At 42.2% G+C, this 21,407-nt stretch overlaps 1 protein-coding gene across 7 annotated transcripts in view; it reads right to left on the reverse strand.

Annotated features, from left to right (window-relative positions):
• Window positions 1–1,117: 1,117 nt before the first annotated feature.
• Window positions 1,118–21,407, reverse strand: part of lrch1 (leucine-rich repeats and calponin homology (CH) domain containing 1) — a 247,196-nt gene continuing 226,906 nt past the window's right edge. For 5 of the 7 annotated variants that reach the window (XR_011948726.1, XR_011948724.1, XR_011948723.1 and 2 more), the window contains 2 exons: window positions 6,993–7,246; window positions 1,118–5,491 (listed from right to left, as the gene is read on the reverse strand). Coding sequence is in view for 2 of the 7 variants with exons in the window: in XM_072514278.1 (XP_072370379.1) it covers window positions 5,378–5,491 (114 nt within the window). In the remaining 5 variants the exon portion in view is untranslated. The remainder of the gene's footprint in view (window positions 5,492–6,992; window positions 7,247–21,407) is intronic. The other 2 variants (XM_072514278.1, XM_072514275.1) reach the window with 1 other exon arrangement.

The raw sequence follows: 21,407 nt of genomic DNA on the forward strand, positions 1-21,407 counted from the left end.
CATGTCTGCGTGGGATTCACCCCCACAATCCAAATTGGCCATGCTAAATTGCCCCTTAATTGGAAAAAAATTATTGGGTACTCTAAATTATTATTTTTTTTAAATTTGGTCCTTGGTCAGGGATAGGGCTGGTATGGCGATCCAGAAATAGCACTTGACACTCCGGCGCCTGTTCAGGTACACAAATTACCTAACAACACGTCTTTCGGAACTTGTGTGAGGAGAACGTGCAGATTCCGGACAGACAGTGACCAAAGCAGGAATCGAACCTGGGACCCTATGAAGCAACAGTGCTATGTTTTACAAAGTTGTCACCAGTCAGGGTTTAGAAAGTCCAAAGTATATGATGACGTCCACCTGACCTACAACACCTTTATGTTGAATTTGGCTAGGATGAGCACAAGAGCCTCCCCTTCAGGTGTGATTAGACAGTCTTCCCAGACACTTTAATCAAACAAACTTTATTCTAAGAACTTATTAACATTTATATATAAACAAACAGCAAGTATTTTTATCAATTACAAACATAAAGGACACCCCACGGCTACAGTAATCTATGTATAACCCTTAATGAATTCCCCCTCAACTGTTCCAATTCAAAAACGTGGCCCAGCATTCTTAATTCTCACTTGAAAAGACTGGCTTTCCCTGAAATTCTGACCCCCGTTTCAGCAGCAGGTTTAAATGCCTTCCAGAAAACAAACTATCTTTGATTATAGCTACCTGCTTTGGTAACATAAATGTTCTTTTCTGGAACAACTCTTTAAAATTAAAAGTGAGAGAGAGACAGGCAAAAAACCTATTCTCTCTGTCTGTACGTCACAGCAGTCAGAACTGAAAGCGAAAGTAAAACAAACCTCAGCCACAGCTCAGCGCCACCCACAAAATGACATCACTGAAGCCATGTGATAAGACAAAACCTTTCTCAAACTTCCTTGACACCGCTAAAGAAATATTAGTTACTTCATGTACTTGGATTTCCTTGCACTGCAGGCGTGTGGGGTACCACAGTCCAGCATGACCAGTTACTATATCAGTGCAAACTATGCCTCTCAGTCCTGATGAGCCATTTATTGCATCTTGACAATCAAAAAAATATATACTAGAAGGCCAAACATTGTAAATAACATGGCTTTATTATTGATGTTACAATAAAAGTGATTTCTACATAATATACATTATATACAATGGCTTTTATCAGGCCATACATGCAAAATATATTGCGCAAATTATATACAGATGCCAGAAGATCTTTTGGCTATACATGTAGAACTGGATGCTCCAGAATTCGATGACTTGATAGAAACAGCAATTTTACAAAATATTAAAAGATAGAACAATACTCTTTTTTTTTTAATATAATACATGCTGAAAGCCAGCTGTGAACAATGAAAACCTGATTGGTTACACAATATGCCATTCCAACAGCAAATACTCAAACTCTGTAAATAAAAAAAGCACTGTGGTCATCTATATACATTTAAATACATCACTTTCTGCAAATTGCATTTTCACAGCACTTGTCACCTCTTAGGATGAGATAGTCAGGAATTGTCCTCATCTACCAATTGTGCTTCGATTAGGCTTTGTATTTCTGTAGTATAAAATAGCCATACATTTTAAACAAGTTTCTCTTTCCATCCTCTATTCTATCAGGTAATAAATATCCAATTAAGTGCATAGTCCCACTGCAGTGCTGCATTTTAGTTTTAAACATGCCAAAATCAATAGTAAACAATTCTTGCTCATGGCTGGCCTTGGAATCGGGAATTTTATTCCATGAATACAAAAATCGTCTCATTAGCGAATACTTGAAATAAATGTTGGAACACCATTCCCATTCTGGCTGTGCACTGTTTTTATAAATACATGACTTTCTGCATATTTTAAAATACTTGTGATAATAATGAACACATAAATCTTAAGCTTGATAACATCTCAGATTTAAATGACATGACTAACTCACAAATGTTCCTCAAGCTTTCACTGTTTTTAAACGTTTGTACTTGCTTGATCTGGGATCATAAGGTTGTTTTCTGATTTCATACTTTGGGATAATTCATAGAATGTTGCTGGATATCCTTCTATTTGCAGCATGCCAATCTCATTTATATCCAGTTAACCACCCCAATCTCCCATTACAATATCTAGCCAATTTATTATCTGCAAATAAAATGCTTGATCTGGACCACACCGCCCCTGTGCAAAGCAGGGATTCATATCCCACTGGGAAGAGATTTATCATGTCACAAAACCCACAATCCAACTGAGCTCAAAGACCTCACGTAAAGTAGAGTTGTAGTTACTGTTACAATACTATACAACTGAGTTTACTGAAAAATAATCCTTCCATAGTGACTGATTCATTTTATTCGATACCTACACACCCAACATGGTTTTGGTCCTCTTACACGAACTATTTAATTCAACAATAATAGATTTTTAAAAAAATTATTAAATATCTGAGAAGAATGAAGATAATCCAAAATCCACAGTGGTTGGCTACTTTTGCGTAAAGTTGGCAGACATAATTGGAATTAATCAAGTTAATTTCTATTACCAGATTCATATCTTACCACACTTTGTGACCCTGCCCCACTCTCAAAAGCTCCCTGCTTACTCTCCATTGCTCCCTGTCCTCCCTCCAGTTCCCAACAGCCCTGTTCTGCTTACCAGCCCACCCCACTCTTACAGCACCTTACAGACCTGCCACACTTACCACAGCTCCAACCCGATCCCTGCAGCCCCCTACTTTATTATTTGTAGCTCTAACCTGCTCTTCACTACCACATCCTTCTCCCTGCAGCCCAGACCTCCATCACAGCTTTTCACTGCATCCCTCCAACAAAAAGTTAAATCTTCCACAATCCATCATTATTACCAGAACCAATCTCCAAGACAAATAAAGTAACTACCGTGTTATTCTTGCTTTCAGGTTGTCTCATTCCATTGTTTGTCTGACAACAGGTTTACAGTGTCACAAAACAGAAGTTCAATAATTTTCTTTTCCTGACTAGACTTGATGTTTGAAAATCAATCATGTTCTTCCTATGTAATGATGCTCAGTACACTGAACTCCTGTTCCCTCCTGTGACACATTGCCCTGACAGCACAATCCCACAGCTTTCGGCATTGATATGTCTCAAAAGATGATAGAAATAACAAAAATTTACAGTAAAACAATCGTATGAAGTACACGTATCTGATACGAATATAATTTATCTTTCAAAATCCTATATATAAATATAAAATATATTCTGGTTGTATGTGCTTCTCTAATGTCTTGATCGGAACAAAAATGTTGGACTTTTATCTCCTTTCTAAACATTTTTCAGAAATGTTCAGATGGAAAAACAAAACAAAAAGTATTTCGAAAGAATCAGAGTTTTGGTTCTGACACCATGTGTTCACTCTTTTGACATAGAATGGTTACTACACAGGAGGCCATTTAGCCCATCATCTCCATGTTGGCTCTCTGTAAGAGCTACTCAGCAAGTCCCACACCCCTTTTCTCCAGAGCCCTGCAATTTGTTTCTCTTCATGATCAGGCAGAGATTGTACAAGGGCAAGTTCCCTGGCTCCTGTAGCTTAACATGTACCTGTACAGTTCTCTAACACCCTCTGCTACTTCCCTTTTATTTAACAATCAAATCAGTCACTGTTTCTGGCAGCTGGTACTTTACAGAAAAAAAAGTTTCTTGCTTAAAAAATAGTTCAGTTTTGAAATGGTGCTTATTTAACTTACTAATTTTGTCATAAGCTCCTGCCAATCCTTTTGCGTTGAAATCTGATCCACTTCCAATTAATAAACCTAATCAATGTGTTAGCCATGGACAGCACGTTATCTTTAAGCAGTGTGTGAGTTTAACAAATGTTATTTGTAGTGTATTTGCCTTTGCTGCACCTTTTGAGTATAAAACAATTTTAAGTCACTTTCAAAACACTGACACAAAGTCCCTGTGACTTGACATCTTTTGGCGGCAATATGGCTAGGTCATGACTCCCTGGGCACTATTATGGTTTGTAGTGGTCCCCATTCCAGGCAACAGGATATTAATGTGATTTGGTTATAACTATTAGATTTGGCTAATAAGTCACTAGTTGGCACTTGCTGGCTTGTCAGCACAAACTAAGGTCCAAGCAGCACATAATGCAGTTATATACTTCACCCACCATCAGATACACTGGGAATGCGAGATTGGTCAAATTACACTGACTTGTGCATTGCAGCACAACGTTAAGGAACTAAACGTAAATTCTAGAGACTCACCTCATACCTAGAACCATAGGTTTTTTAACAATACAGAAGCTGAATTTTTGGTATTATTAGAATATTAAGTATGCTAATATTTATCTTACCATGGTGTAAAATGGCTTATTTATGTAAACATTTCAAGTGAGTAAATCAAGCCAGGTCAATCACAAATGAGAGCAACAAAATACACTGATTTTCCGGCATTTGCTATTTGAGGACATCTGTTTGACCAAAACCACCAATCTGATCTGTGTGTCATAGAAATTACTCTCTTCATTTTCCATATCCCTTTCGAGAATCTAAATCAAACTGGTTTTAACTCAAAACAACTAACGAATCTAAAAGAACCAGGGATACATAATCTGGAATGTATTAACAGAATGAAGCACATGGAAGATGCCAATCATCAATTGAGAGAGACTCTTTGTAAACTGTACTGAATTCTTCACTGGTAATTTTATGGTGTTGCAGTGACCACCCTGAGACGCAATCCAGATACGCTGCTTCAGATTAGTGACTTTCTCATCACTGTCAGTAAATTATTTCACATCAATAAAAATCACCAGCACATTTCAGGAAGCCTAAGGATCACTTAACAGGTGAAACGAAGCATAAACTAAAATGCACAAATTGTTGCAGTACAATAAAATTGCTCCTATCATCTTTAAAAAGCAGATTTAGCTGTAAGTCTGTTAAATTTACAACTTCATCCAAATGGATGAGTAAAACATCTCCTGAATAAATAATATAAATAACTTAAGAAAATGTTCTAAACTTTCTCACATTGAGTCTTAAAAGCCATTGGGATATAGCAACTAAACAAATCACACACCAAAAGGGAGGTTTCTTTATAAAAACATAATTAAAACCCTTGCTTTGCCTCACTGCCACAAAGCTGTAAATATCTGCAAAGTTAACATAATGATTAAATACTCTTAACGTATGTAGCTTTCCATTATATTTTGAAAACAAATAATGCTAGTGTCTTAATGGACAGAAATTGTTCCACCTGTCAGCTGATGAAAAGTGTCCTTTTTCTTGTATGTCTTGTCCCCACACTGGGCCTTCAGGTGGTGGCACTGGTTGGGAGCTCTGACGGCCGGCAGCAGTGAAACTCTGGATTCACGAAAATAACGGGGATTTGGTTATGGCCCAGTCTAGCAGTGCTTGAATGGTCATACTTACTTTCATCAACCCTTTTCCTTCTAGTATATGATGGGGCAGACATAACTTTTCCTAAGGAAAGGTAGCATAAAAAGGTAAAGAGTGTTACTAATGACTGCTATAGAAATGGTACAAGCCACAAACGTCTATGTAAAGAAAATATACACGCTGCTGTGGCACCCTCAGAAACCTGGGTTGGCTCTGTGATTATCAAGTGGAGTTGCGGAGACTGAACCACTTAGCAGGTCATTCGTTCCACCAACCTCCAAGCACACCAATACTTTGAGATGAAATGTGTTACTACTGTGGGTAGGTCACCATGTGGAAACTACTTGAAAATAAGTAATATATCCGCAGCGCCAGAGGTAAACTGGAACTGGAAGCTAGCAGAATCCAATCAATAAATGCTCCTAATCAGGTCATATCATTTTTTTTTATTTGTTCATGTGATGTGGAATCGCTGGCAAGGACAGCACTGTTGGCCATCCCTAAACGAGCAGCTCAAATAACAAACACAAAGCCTTGTGTTATTAAGAAATACAAAGATCCTGAGCTGCATTTGCACAAGATCAGATTCACTTTGCATCAAGGTGACTCTAACCAAAACGAATCACTTACCTACGATCAGATTCAGATTGTGTGTTGCATAATATTAATCTATAGCTCAAAACAATTGTCCAGCTATTTGCTGCACAAGATCATATGGTGGGATACCTGCAAGGAATGTTCTGACCAGCTTGGTACAAGTGGCAGCTTGTTGCTCTGTGTATTTTATTCAGAATAAACTGTACTTAACATCACCTGCACACTTTGTGCTTTAGTTTACTTGTGGGAAAATAAGTAAGATTTTACTCAGTCTTTTACACAATAAATCTCCTCAGTGTATTTTAACCAAAACACTTTCTGCCTGGCATAAGATTCTCTTTACATTTAATCCATTTCCAACTGGAAGGTAGGTATAAACATACGAGCCAGTAGGGAGAATATATGAGCAGCATCGCAACCTGCCATCCGAGATCTCTTGAAGTGTTTTTTTAAGAGATGAAGAAACAAGTCATGGGATCAGACTGCATCTTACCACCAGATGGCACTGCAAGTCAATAATTCAACGTCATAAGGAGACATGTTCTTCCTGGAAGGGCAAAACAGAACTGGTACACTATTTCTTCAATGCTATTTGCAATGTAGACCTATCCAAATGCTGTGGGGAGTGACAGAATTGTCGAGGGTATAACTGACCATTTAGTTTTTATGCTGCCAAATGTGCAGAGTAATTCACAGCAAGAAGCACATATATCTCTCAGATATATTAAAGGTATTACATGTTATGCTTCTTTAGACTTCACAGCAGCCCTCAAAGTGGGTGTTAGCAACAGGCCACATGAGTAAAGTAGATTTGTAAACCCTGGCACTACTTAACGGATCTTAGGAGAACCTAGCAGCAAACTGGATTAATCAATGAGGGATCCAGGAAACTGCGCAGGTCGCTTTTCAGGGACACTGTGCTACTTGGTAAACGAGGTAGTGTAACAATAGCAAAGAAAAGAGTGGGCATGAATAAGAATACAAATACCTGGAATCATATTATACACACAGTGCAAGGATATCTGCACATGCAATGTTCTATATCAATGAACTCCAGTTGTATGTAATAAATAGCAACACTAAAAAGCAAGCGTGGAAAAGGCAAAAGCCAAATAGATCCCAAGTAAGAAAGGCTGGTGTTGGCTGTTGGACTTTCTCCCTGCGTGCCAGCAGTGCGCCAACTGTCTTTTGAATGTTCTGGACGTCCGACTGCAGGATGTCGTACGGAGAGCAGATGTCAGCCTATCCAAGGGGCAGCGACCAGGACAGAAGAACAGTGCATGATATTACAAATACAAAACTTAGCAAGAATCTGTATAAACAAGAACTAAACAGGCTGGATTAGTACATGCATGGGAAAACTGCTGCCTTGCATTGCCTTCTATCTACAAAAGCAGCCAGAGGAAATGGACGTTTTATTACTATGGGAAGACGGATGCAATTGCTAAGCGGGTTTCTGAGGACAAAAACAGTAAGATGGATGCTTTTTTCAATGTGTCAGTGCATGTGGGGAGAAGCGGACTAGGGAGCATTTCAAAAGCTGTTCTGCCAGGTTAAAGCCAATTCGCAAATGGCAGCTGAGAGAGAAGCAGGGAAGAAGCGATCATCCACAAACTCATTACCTACTTACTACAGGATTGCAGCTACTCAAAGAACTGAAACTGCAGAATTATGCCAGTCTTGGTGCTGATCAGTCAAACCTCTTGATTCTCACAGAAACAGTGCAAAGAAAAGTAGTTGTCCATACCCTCACCATGCTAAAATGAGATTTGGTTTAACAGGCTGAAGCTAGGAAATGGCAAGGAAAATTATGTTCAAAACTAAGAATGAATATGGTTTAGAATTGATTTAGAGATCAAAAACATCCATATTCTCTCACTTCCTTGGAGGGTGTATGGTTTAGATTTTAAACAGAAAGCACATGCTAAGTATAGTTCGTTCAAATGAGCTTATAACTTCATTGTCGACCACAACATGCTAATCTGTCAATTACTTTTGGACTATCCATGAAATGGAACCATTGGCAGGTTTGGATTGCACAGCAGCTGGACTCCCAGCAGCATCATGGGAACATAGACAATAGGTTCAGGCCTGCATATCCCCAGGTTCTCAGGTCCCAATCACCACTGTGTCTTTGAGCGAAGCAGTAGGGGATGGGACAACACTGAGTGGACATCAGGTGCTGTTTCACAGAAACAGTCCAGGCAGTTCTTGTCCATCACCTAGTAGACAGAGTGGCACTAGTTGAGGTCTGGAATAAAATTGTAATGAAATCAAAAACCCATTACATTTTACAGCAGTAGGGTCTAATATAACTTCTGTTCGGTCAATGTGTCCCAATCCACAGATAACACTAGAACACAGATACTGAAACTGCAGAGTCCTGATTTATTTGATCTGCTGTGCTTTACAATTGAATCCAAAGATTCGGCACAAGAATTGTAATTGAAAATGGACATTGTTTGAACATGACACATGGAAGGAAAACCAAGAGGTCTGTGGAGAAAAAAAAGCTTTTGTTCCAACTAGACATGAAGCTGCTGCATAGTTCTTAGAAAGATGTGAAGCCAGAGATACTGAAATATTTATAGTACATCTGGCTGCCAACATCTTAAATCATCTGCTGCTTCAGCCTTATGATGCTAAAAGGCATGTCCAAGTTACGCTGATGTAGATGCCCCAGTATAAGCAACTATGGATGAAAGTCACTATTGTAGAAAACTACTCATCTAATGGGAGTCTCGGCCAAAGGCGATTTTGAGATATTCCTTATTTCATGCATATGAAGTTTCATTCAACTTGTTGGCTGTGCAAACATGGACCCAAACTGAAACTTTGTTTTAAATTGATCTTCATAGAATAATGGGTGATTGGCAGAGAATTTTAAGACTACAATTTACTCACATCTCGGGATATAAAGTATTGTCTGCCCTAACCGTACCTATGCTGACACTGCACTGTTTGTACTATGGATGAGACAATTTGTCCAATGATAATGTGTTCCTATTTAACAATAAAAGACTGCCTAACGGAGTAATTTTTTCTTTTAAAAAGTAAATTGATCCAGGCTACTCTACATGAAATGAAAATTATTCTGCCAGGTTTCATGTGGACTACTGCCTGGAACAGTCAAGAACTTTACAATAGTGTTCAAACAACATCGAACTAGGAGGCAGTCGTTCATTCCCCTAGAGCCGGTTAAACCATTCAGTGAGATCATGACTGGCCTGTGCCTGAACTTCACTTACTCGCCTTAGCAAATTGTGTGTTGGATTTCTATACCGAACAAAACGTTTAGATCTCAGGCCAGAAAAATTCAATTTACTCAACACCCACAGTTCCAGATTCCCACTACCGTGTGTGTGAAAAGATGCTTCCACAATTCATTCATAAAAAATTTAGCTCTAGTTTTAATTTGTGTTGAGCACTCCCAGCAGAGAAAGCGTTTTTCCTGTATCTATCAAATTGAATCCCTTTAACAGTTTTTTAAAAACTCAAATTAGTTCACCCCTCAATCTTGAAGGAAATACAAGCCAGGTTTATGCAACCTGTTAAGGTCATCCTTTAAATCATAGTATAATTTTTGTGAATAGGTGTGGTACCCCCTTCCAAGGGCAATATATACTTCCTGAGGTTCAATAGTGAAAAATCAGATCTGACTATGATTCTATCCAACAGGGCACTTCCTCACCAAAGTGGGTATCATGGTAGCACAATGGTTAGCACCGTGGCTTCACCGCACCAGGGCCCCGGATTCAATTCCTGGCTTGGGTCACTGTGCGGAATGTGCATGTTCTCCCAGTGTCTGCGTGGATTTGCTCTGGTTTCCTCCCACAAGTCCCAAAAGATGTGCTTGTTAGCTGAATTGGACATTGTGAATTCTCCCTCCATGTACCAGAGCATGCGCCGGAGTGTGGCGACTTGGGGCTTTTCACCGTAACTTCATTGGAGATTTAATGTAAGCCTACCTGTGACAATAAAGATTATTATTATTAAGTATTCCAATGGCCATGAGATCATGATACAGATGTGACCATGTAACATCTCCCATGTCTTTTCCTTTATGGAGGCAAGGTTGTAAAAGGAGGCCCATTGGTACAAATGTGTGTGGAGGACTGAACAACTCAGTTATTCAGAAGGACCCAACAGGCATTAGATAATGCTTTCTGTATTGCTGCATGGGATCTCTGCCTTGGATCGGAACTGGGTCACCACGTAGCCAGGTGCCAGGCTGTGTCATCTACCTACATGCAAACATACAAAATAGGAGAATTAGGCCATTCAGTCCCTCAAGTTTGCTTTACCATTCAATAAGATCATGGCTGATCATTTTGTGTTTCGAATTCCACATTGCCATCTGCCTCCGAATAGGAATCTGTAATAAACTTACTGCTACCAGGCAAAGTCAATGACAGAACCATTCAGCCTCAATTAAATCTCTGACCCCTTTCTGACCTGAAAATGATGATCACATGCAGACTGACAAACACAGCCACCCTCAAAACCATTCAACATCAGCTCCGCTTCAACAACAATCAAACAAGGGACCTGGGTCCAGGGGCTGCTGTCCTTCACTGACATATCTGCACCTGTTCCCTGGGTTTCCTTTCCCTTCATATTTGCCTAATACATCTTAATCTTTGTATCCTTTAGCCTTAGCCTTTCCAGCAACTAGAAATTTCCGCTTTGGCTCTGCTCGGGTCTATGGACGATTTGAACAATCAATCAGTTAATTGGACAGACTATTCCCTGTAAACTAGACATATGAAGGATTAGAATTATTAATTTGTTTGGATAAACTTCAATTAAATTGCCTTTTGTAGTCACACTTTCAAATCAGGTAGACCAGAGCTATCAAATTAAAATTATTGTTGGACACATTGGGTCTACATGGCAGAGTGTGCTGTAACGGAATCAGAGCTGCTATTATCTGAGATCCACAATGCCCAGAGCTGAGATTGCTGATAGATTTGATTCTTTGCCATTTTATTGTAGGACATTGTAAAATATACAGCAAAGAATGGAATAGAACCCTCGCTGCCATTACTTTAATTTTTGTTTTGGAAGAGAAAATAAAAAGACTCAAAGTTCTATTTGAGATCCCCTCGAAACATGCCCTAGGACCACAATCAATTCAATTCATGTCTTAAAATACAATAAAACATGGCTTTAAAGAGTGTTACAGGGTAGCCATGTAACCTAAAACATTATAAACTGTAACAATTAACTCATCCAAAAACAGAAGGTATAGATGTTAATTCATTCACGTTTTATTCCTGTAATAGACAAGACCACAAAGACTGGAATCAGTAACTGTCTCACTGGTTGAAAGCAGCTTTTTAAAAAATTAAATGGTAGAGTTCCTTTCGACAAACAGATGGAGATCAAAAGCTTTATGTGAACTCAAAATCTGAAATGAGCTGAGGATGTTACAGGGATCAGAACTAGCTTTGGTCTGAATCTTCAAAAAGTAAACCTCATAAGTTTAAATGTATGTTCTTGCGTGTTGAGTATTTACTTTGTGTGTGGAGTATTGCACAAAAAGTTTTGATAAGCACGAACGCAAGACACACTGCCCAATGAAACCAGATGATACACTTGACTCATTGCAGAGGCAAAAGCTTCCCCTCACTCATTCAGATATAGCAAGAAAAAATAATCCTTCAACAAACACGGGGTCCATCTGGGTAAACAAAAACGTCAGAGATATCTACGATTTCTTGATCTTAAGTTTGGCGAATTAAAGCTTTTCATAGGAATTTGGAGCAGAAGTAGGCAATTCAGCCCTTCGAGCGTTCTCTGCCATTTAATCAGATAATGACTGATCTCTTCCTGGTCTCAGATCCACCTCCCTACCTGTTCCCCATATCCCTTTAACCCATTTTAGTCAGAAATATATCTATCTCCTCCTTGAATTTAATGATTCAGACACCATCGCACTATGGGGCAGCGAGTTCCACAATATCACCACCTTCTGCGAGAAGTAGCTCCTCCTCATCTCAAGTTTTAAACCACCTCTCAACCCATATCTGTGGTCTCTTGTTCTAGATTGCCCCATAAGTGGGAACATTTGGTCTTCACTTATTTCACCAAAAGTATTTTACATACCTCGATCAGATCCCTCTTATTCTTCTGCACTCCAGTGAGAAGCCCAAACTGTTCAATCTCTCCTCATACGCCAGCCCTTTCATTCCCAGAATCAATCTGGTGAACCTCCTCTGAACTGCCTTCATTGCCACCACATCCTTCCTCAAATAAGAACACAATACTCCAGATGTGGCCTCATCAACACCCTATACAATTGCAACACTTCTCGACTTTTATACTCCAGTCGTTGTGCAATAAATGCGAAAATTCCATTCGCCTTTTAAAAAATATATATTTTATTGAAGCATTTGTAATTTTCACAATTTAACATATTGACATTTCTAAAACAACCGCGCGGGTCGACGCACAAAATGCCCCCTAAAATAACAACACACAATAAACCACGTACCCCACTTCTCCCGCCCTATCCCCAATTACCCGTATACTAAATTCCCTGTCCTTATTTAACATTACTATGCCTCCTATTTTCCTCCCCAACCCCCCACCCCCTTTTTCCCTTTCCCCCCTTACTGCTGACGTTCAGTTTTTGTTAAATCGATGAACAGCTGCCAACTCCGGGCGAATCCCTGTATTGATTCTCTTAAAGCGAACTTGATTTTCTCCAGACTCAGAAACTCTTACCATATCGCTGACCCACACTCCTGATTTCGGGGGCTCCAAGTCCCTCCATCTCAGCAAGATCCGTCTCCGGGCCACCAGGAAGAAGGCCTGAATATCGGCCCCCCTCCCCCCTTTGCCCCCGGATCTTCCGACACCCCAAATATTGCTAATTCCGGACTCGGAGTTACCCTACCTTCCAGGACTTCTGACATAACCTCTGCAAATTCCTGCCAGAATTCCCTCAGTTTCGGACATGCCCAAAATATATGAACATGGTTGGCTGGGCTACCCCCACACCGCCCACATCTGTCCTCCACCTCCTCAAAGAACCTACTCATCCGGTTAACCGTTATGTGGGCCCTGTGGACTACCTTGAACTGAATCAAGCTGAGTAGCACAGGACGAGGATGCATTTACCCTTTTCAAGGCTTTTTCCCACAGTTCAGTTTCCAGCTCCCCTCCCAACTCCTCTTCCTACTTCCTCTTCACCTCTCCGATAGGGGCCTCTTCCCACTCTAACAATTCCCTGTATATGTCCGAAACCTTCCCACCTCCATCCCCCGTTTTTGACAGCACTTTATCCTGTAGTTCCCTCAGGGGGAGGCGAGGAAAGCTTGGGACCTGTCTCCATACAAAGTTCCGCACTTGAGGTACCGAAACCCGTTCCCTCCCGACAAGTCAAACTCCTCCTCTAATGTCTCCAAGGTTGGGTAGCCCTCCTGGATGAATAGATCCCCAAACCTCTCAATCCCTGCCCGCTGCCAAAACCTAAATCCCCCATCCAGCCCCCCCGGAACAAACCGGTGATTGTCACAGATCGGTGACCACACTGACGTCCCCTCCAGTCTCATGTGCTGCCTCCATCCGCTCCCAGACCGACCCCTCCCCCACTACCCACTTCCTGACCATCAACATGTTGGCAGCCCAGTAATAGTTAATAAAGCTCGGGAGAGCCAATCCCCCTTCCCCGCGGGCCCGTTCCAGGAATACCCTCTTTACTCTCTGGGTTTTACCCGCCCATATAAACCTCGATATCGCCACATTAATACTTCTGGAAAAAGCCTTTGGGACAAAAATCGTGAGACACTGACAAAAGAAAAGCAGTCTCGGAAGGACAGTCATTTTCACTGTCTGAACCTTCCCTGCCAGCGTCAGTGGGAGCATGTCCCATCTACAAAAATCCCTTCTCATTTGATCCACTGCTTTGCCCAAATTTAACTTGTGAAGCTGCCCCCAATCCTTGGCCACTTGAATCCCCAGATACCTAAAACTCTTCCCAACCACTTTAAAAGGTAGCTCCTTCAGCCTCCTTTCCTGCCCCCGTGCCTGAATCACGATCATCTCGCTTTTTCCCATGTTTAACTTATAGCCTGAAAATCGCCCAAATTCTCCTAATACCTCCATGATTTTGGTCATCCCCTCCACCGGATCCGTGATATAAAGCAGCAAATCGTCCGCAGAGAGAGAGACCCTGTGCTCCACCCCCCCTCTCACTATTCCCTTCCAAGTATTCGCTGCTCTCAGAGCCATTGCTAAGGGATCCATGGCCATGGCAAACAGTAATGGGGAGAGCGGGCATCCCGCTTGTCCCCCGACAAAGACTAAAGTATTCTGACCAAACTCGGTTAGTTCTTACATTTGCCACCGGGGCCTGGTACAGCCATTTGCCTTTTTTATTACATGCTATACCTGCACACCGACTTTCTGCGATTCATTAACAAAGACACCCAGATCCCTCTGCGCATTTTCAATCTGTTTTCCATTTGGATAATAATTTGCCGTTCTATTTTTCAGCCAAAATGGATAACCTCACACTTATCCACATTAAACTCCATCTGCCAAATTTTGGCCTATTCTCCTAGCCTATCTATGTCTGTCTGTAAACTCTTTATATTCTCTTCACTGCCTGCTGTCCCACCTATTTTAGTATCATCCTCAAATTTTGATATGTTACACTGTCCCTGCTTGCAGTTCATTTATATAGATTGTAAACAGTTGAAGTCCGAGGACTGACCCCTGCGGCACCCCACTAGTTACAGTTCGCCAGCCAGAGAAGGACCCATTTATCCTGACCCTCTGCTTTCTCTCAGTCAGCTAACCCTCAATCCAATCTAGTACTCTACCCCCAATCCTTGCGATCTCACCTTCTGGATCAGTCTTTTATGCGGCACCTTGTCAAATGCCTTCTGGAAATCTAGATATACCACACCCACAGGTTCCCCATTATCCACCTTGCTGGTTACCTCCTGAAAGAACTCAAGCAAGTTTATCAAGCATGACTTAACCTTCATAAAACCATGCTGACAATGGTGGATTGAGCTTTGTCTTTCCAAATGTTCAGTCATCTCCTCCTCAATGATTGATTTCTGCAATTTTCCCACCACAGAGGTCAAGCTAATGGTCTATAATTTCCTACTTTTTGCCTCTCTCCCTTTTTGAATAGAGGATGTACATTAGCGTGCTTCCAATCCACCGTGACCTTTCCAGAATCCAGGGAATTTTGAAATATCATACCCAATGCACCCACTATCTCTGCTGCCACCTCCCTTAATACCATAGGGTACAGGCCATCAGGTCCTGGAGACTTATCTGCCTTTAATTCCGTTAGTTTATTCAATACCTTCTCCCTAGTGATGGTTACTGTACCAAGTTCCTCTGCATTAACTGAAGTGTCTGGGAATGTTTTACTATCCTCTACCGTGAAGACAGAGGCAAAATATTGGTTCAGTGCCTCTGCCATCTCTGTGTTCTCCATTATTACCTCACCAGTATCGTCCTCTAAATGGCCAACATTTACTTTAGCTATTCTCTTCCTCTTTATATACTTATAGAAGCTTTTGGTATCAATGTTTATGTTTTCTGCTAGTTTCCTTTCGTTGTTCATCTTCGCTCTTGTGATTTTATTTTTAGTCGCTTTTTGCTGAACTTTAAGGTTCTCCCAATCCTCCAGCTTACCACTAGCTTTTCAGTATGGTATGCTGGAGTAATTAAATATATTTATCTCCCGTGATGTTGCACACAAGTGTACAGGCAGTCCTTGACTTCACAACGTTCGAGTTACAACAATTAACACACCCTGTTTTGAATTTACAATACCATGCCAGGTGACAGTGGGTCTTTACCAACTGTTGTGTTCCTTTATGTTCTGTCTTTCACAGCCTCGGGAAAGGAAAATTGTTTCTCAGATACAGTACAGAAGAGTCTTTGAAAGTGTATCATGGGAAATATGCAACCATAAGGCAATTATTATAAGCACAATCTCTCAAACTTTTCACTTTTTGGTGAAAATAGGGTATCATGTCTTGGTTCAGGAACCAATTCCCAATTTATAACATTGTTACTTTGGGAAAACTGGTTCCGACTTACAACACGGCTTTCAGGAACCGTCGTAAGTCCGAGGACTGTCTGTACTCCCCTGGTGGTTAGGTGGGGAGTTAGGTGGGGATCATTGGATCAGAACTGAATCTGGAATTCAATCCCCATATTAAGTCATATATCTTGTCTTTATTTTTATATTTGCAATATAACTTTCTATGCTCGCATTTCTAATGGAAACTGCCTATATAAACCTGTCATACCATGTGGCTGCATTGTCCCACAGGCAATTGCAGTATGGCAGTTTACACAGTTTAACATTTGCTGTTATAAATAGAAAACCCCAGCAGGAAGTTCTTGCAAAAGACAAGATCTTCAACATATTTTGGACTGATTAATTAATACTGTTTCTACATTGGACAAATATATTAAATCTGCAACATATGAAGGAACATTAGAAATAAGGCTATTCAGCCCTCTAGCCTGTTCCATCATTCAGTTAGATCAGGCCTAATTTGTACCTCAAATCCATCTACCTGCAACAGTTGATCCTTTAACATAACCTTCCTTACCTAACAAAAATGCATCAAACTCTGTCTTGAATGCTCCAATTAAACAAACATCAATCTCTTTTAGGGCAGAGAATTTGAGATTTCTCCGACTTGTCTGAAACAAACTTCCTGATTTCTCTTCTAATTGGCCTTGCTCCAATTTTAAGACTACCGCCTCTTGTTTGTGACCCCAAAGTAGGAAACAATGTCTATGTCTTAATGGATCATTTTAACATTTTAATCACCTCAATTAGATTACCCCATTTGGAGCAAAGTGAAAATACTCTACTGTCCTCAGGATGTGTCTGGGATGAGGTGACCACAAAATCTCACTCACCGTGAGGCAGCACAGTGGTTAACACAGCTACCTCACGGCGCCGAGTCCCAGGTTCGAGCCCAGCTCTGGGACACTATCCATGAGGAGTTTGCACATTCTCCCCCCGTTTGTGTGGGTTTCGCCCCCACAACCCAAAGATGTGCAGGTTAGGTGGATTGGCCACACAAAATCGGCCCTTAATTGGAAACAATGAATTGGGTACTCTAAATTTATAAAAGAAAATCTCACTCACCGCAAAAGTTTCTAAGATGTGCTCGGGCTTACGAATACTCCTTAAATCTTAACCTACAGTGGTAAAGTCCTATAAGCATCATGGTTTACAACCTATCCTTTCATGAATTATACCACAAACAGCAGTTTGTCTACTGTATATTTATGACCTCGCTTGCAGGCAGAACCACCAGCTGACAAACCAAGTATTTCGGGCTGAACTACAAATTTGTCTCATTGTAAGAAATAAAATTACACAAAAAGCAAAATAAATTAGTATTAAAATTTCAATATGGCATTTAACTTGGCCTGATACTTCAAACTATTTTTGAAGACAAAAATAGCAAATCCTTTCAAAGTCACACTTTCTTACAAATTTATAACATGGATTTCCCTCCCATTGCTTGTTTAACTAAATGTATTGGGAACTGAAGAAAATATTAAGCATATTTATCTGAAGAAAAAAAGCACTTTCTCAAAAGTGCGCCGACCTCACTATATTTTTATGAAACACATATAATATATATACTAATTATATAAACAATATAAATGATCTTGGCTACTTCCTAAAAAATTTTAACTGGACAATGACTTTTTAAAAATGACTGAAGCAATGTCTCTCTGTGACCCTAACCAAAAGGAACTTTCTGGCAGAATCAGAGAAGCCAACACCTCATTATCTCTGAAGAGGCACAAACATCTCTGGGCTCCAGAGGCCACATTCAAAGGGAATCATAAAAGGGCCATCTACAATTCAGAAGCCTGGCCTGGCCACAGGAGTCTATTAGTCTGCTAGGACAAAGGGCCCCGTGACCTCCTTTGAAATTCCTAATTGTTGGAATATTAACAACCTCAGGAACCCAGACAAAGGAACATACACCTTTTGTCAAAGTCAAAGTGGAGAAGTGGGATGCATGTGACATGACCCCCCCCCCCCCCCCCCCCCCGCCACCCCAAGCTCGGAGAACCAGTTATACGGTCTTGCGGAACTATAAGGCATTCTGATATCTTCCATCCAGCAAGCAGCAGTTCAGAAAAGGGCCCTGTTTAGGTTTGATGCCTGGCTGCCATCTACACTGTTTTTACTTGGGCTTCTGAACTTCTATACCATCGCCTATAAGATTAATCATCTCTGCATGCCTATCTCATCATGGAAGTCAACTCTACTGGAAAAGTGAATTATTCAGCTTCCCTTCAGCCTGGCGACCTCTGTGAAGGTACACACCATTAGACTTTTGATTCTGGACTCTGGATTCACGTGAAACAATAATCTTTTTGCACTGTGGTCCTTGCCATGTAAATCTTTCTCTATCCCTCTTTTTTTGCATGAATGTATCAGGGGCTACCCAGTAGCAACCCTCCCCCTCCTGTGTTTTGGGTGTTTGCGAATAACTAACGCCCTGAGTTTACCCTCTTCCTCGAGTTTGCTGTGGCGTTTGTAATCAAAATGAGGGGTTGGGAAACACAGCACGGTGTATAAAGGGGGGAAATCAAAATCAAAAATACCTTTCTGTTTAGGAGTAGTGAGAGGAAAAATGAGGGCCATTTAAAATTAAATCCCCTCCTGTCCTTAGCACAAGCGTCCAATAATAATTATTCCTTTCATCCGAGTAAATTGGAAATAGAAGCATCTCCCCTGGCTGCCCAATGGCAATATTGGACATTTACTTTTGTGTATTCCAATCTCTTTGTGAAACAATATCCATGAACAAACTATCACATGCCTTCAAATGTTCCACAGACTACAGAAAATGTACAATATTCCTTCCAGCCTAGGGAATATTTGCAGATGACTGAGCGGCTCACAGAGGAAAGTACAATAACTTCCACTTATACAGTGCCTTTAACACAAAAAAAAATTCCAAGACACTTTACGGAGAAATAAAATAAATCGATATGGCAATGGATTTTAAAAGTGGTGTAAGTCGAGGCAGAGTCACAGTGAGTAAGGACGAGTCAGCTGGAGGCTCTGTCACCAACAATTCAGTGGGGGGGGGAGCAGGATGCACAGTAGGGAGGAGCTGAGGGACCATAATGAGGTGACAGTGATAGAGTAGATATTGGCCATTGAGGATTTCACATTGAATACATTGAGGGCTTGAAGCCAATGCAAATCAGTGAGGATGGAGGTTGGGGCAAAATACTGGACAGAATATGGGTGCCTGCAATTTCAGTGGTTTGGAACTTCTGGAGGGTGAAGAATGATGTGTAATCATTTCAGTGGCATAGAGAAGAGGTGAGCAATGTCTCCTCTTGGCCTCAGCTTTCCTAGGTTAGGGGGCATTTTATCTATTTGGATCGGCAGTAGATACTTCCTCAGGTTCAGTGGCACCGGAGATTCGGCGGGGGCGGGAATCGCGCCGCACCGGTTGGCGGACCCCCCCCGGCGATTCTCCGGCCCGGATGGGCCGAAGTCCCGCTGCTAGAATGCCTTTCCCGCCGGCGTGGATTAGACCACCTCTCTTACCGGCGGGACAAGGCGGCGCGGGCGGGCTCCGGGGGGGGGCGCGGGGCGATCTGGCCCCACGGTGGCCTGACCCGCGATCGGGGCCCACCGATCCGCGGGGGGGCCTGTGCCGTGGGAGCACTCTTTTCCTTCCGCCTTCGCCACGGTCTCCACCATGGCGGAGGCAGAAGAGACCCCCTCCACTGCGCATGCGCGGGGATGTCGTGAGCGGCCGCTGACGCTCCCGCGCATGCGCCACCCGGCAATGTCATTTCCGCGCCAGCTGGCGGGGCACCAAAGGCCTTTCCCGCCAGCTGGCGGGGCGGAAATCAGTCCGGCGCAGGCCTAGCCCCTCAAGGTTAGGGCTCGGACCCCCAAGATGCGGAGATTCCGCACCTTTGGGGCGGCGCGATGCCGGACTGATTTGCGCCGTTTTTGGCACCGGTCGGCGGACATCGCGCCGATTACGGAGAATTTCGCCCGTGGTTTCAAGGGGATCAGGGTTGGGATCTAAATATCCAAGGATAGATGTCCTATCGAAAAAAGACAGGCAGATGGGCAAAGGGGTCGGGGTTGCATTGTTAGTAAGGAATTAAGTTAAATCGATAGCAAGGAGTGATATAGGATCAGAAGGCATAGAGTAGAGCATAGGGTAGAGTTGAGGAATCGCAACGGTAAACAGGCCCTGATGGGAGTTATGTACAGGCCCCCTAGCAGTAGTCAGGATGTGGGGCAGAAAATATATCAGGAGATAGAAAAGGCATGTGAAAATGGCAATATTACAATAATCATGGGGGACTTCAATAGTCTAGGAAAATCAGGTTGGTAGTGGATCCCAAGAAAAGGAATTTGTGGAATGTCTAAGATGTTTTTTTGGAGCAGCTTGTGACAGAGCCTACGAGGGAACAGGCAATTCTGGATTTGGTGATGTGTAATGAGGCAGACTTGATTAGGGAACTTAAGCTGAAGGAACCCTTAAGGAGCAGTGACCACAATATGATAGAATTTACGCTGTACTTTGAGAGGGAGAAGCTACAATCAGATGTAACGGTATTACAATTAAATAAGGGTAACTACAAAGACATGAGGGAGGAACTGGCCAGAGTTGATTGGAAAAGGAGCCTAGGGACTTCCGGGTGCGGCGATGACCAGCTGAGTCGCACGTTTCGGCATCTCCCGTTGGAACGGACTTTTGAGCTCTTAATAGGAGCCCCAACGGCAATTTAAACGGCTAAAAACACTGTGCGGTAAACCAGAAGGGAATCCCCCCAGACACGCATGGAAAAGGGAGAGGATAGCGGCCGGATTACGGAGGATCCTCTGGAGCAGCGGCAAGGAAGGGAAGCTCAAAGCAAGATGGCGTCGGAAGGTGGCCGGTGGTATTGGGCCCGGAGCAACAAGAGTTCCTGCAGCACTGTGTGGAAGAGCTGAAGAAGGAGTTGAAGAAGGAGGTGTTGGCCCCGATATTACAGGCGATTGAAGGGCTAAAGGAGGAGCAGAGGACCCATGAGCTGGAGCTTCGGGTCGTGAAGGCAAAGACTGCTGAAAACAAGGATGAAATACAGGGCCTGGTGGTGAAGGCAGAAACGCACAAGGCGCAGCACAAAAGGTGTGTGGAGAGGTTGGAAGCACTGGAGAATAACCCGAGGAGGAAGAATTCAAGAATTCTGGGTCTTCCCGAAGGCGTAGAAGGGGCGGACGTCGGGACATATGTGAGCACGATGCTTCACTCGCTAATGGGATCGGAGGCCCCGACGGGCCCTTTGGAGGTGGAGGGAGCCTATCGCGTTCTGGCGCGAAGACCAAAGGCTGGAGAAATACCTCGAGCTATAGTGG

Source organism: Scyliorhinus torazame, chromosome 8 (assembly GCF_047496885.1).
Source record: "Scyliorhinus torazame isolate Kashiwa2021f chromosome 8, sScyTor2.1, whole genome shotgun sequence".
Lineage (NCBI taxonomy): Eukaryota > Metazoa > Chordata > Chondrichthyes > Carcharhiniformes > Scyliorhinidae > Scyliorhinus > Scyliorhinus torazame.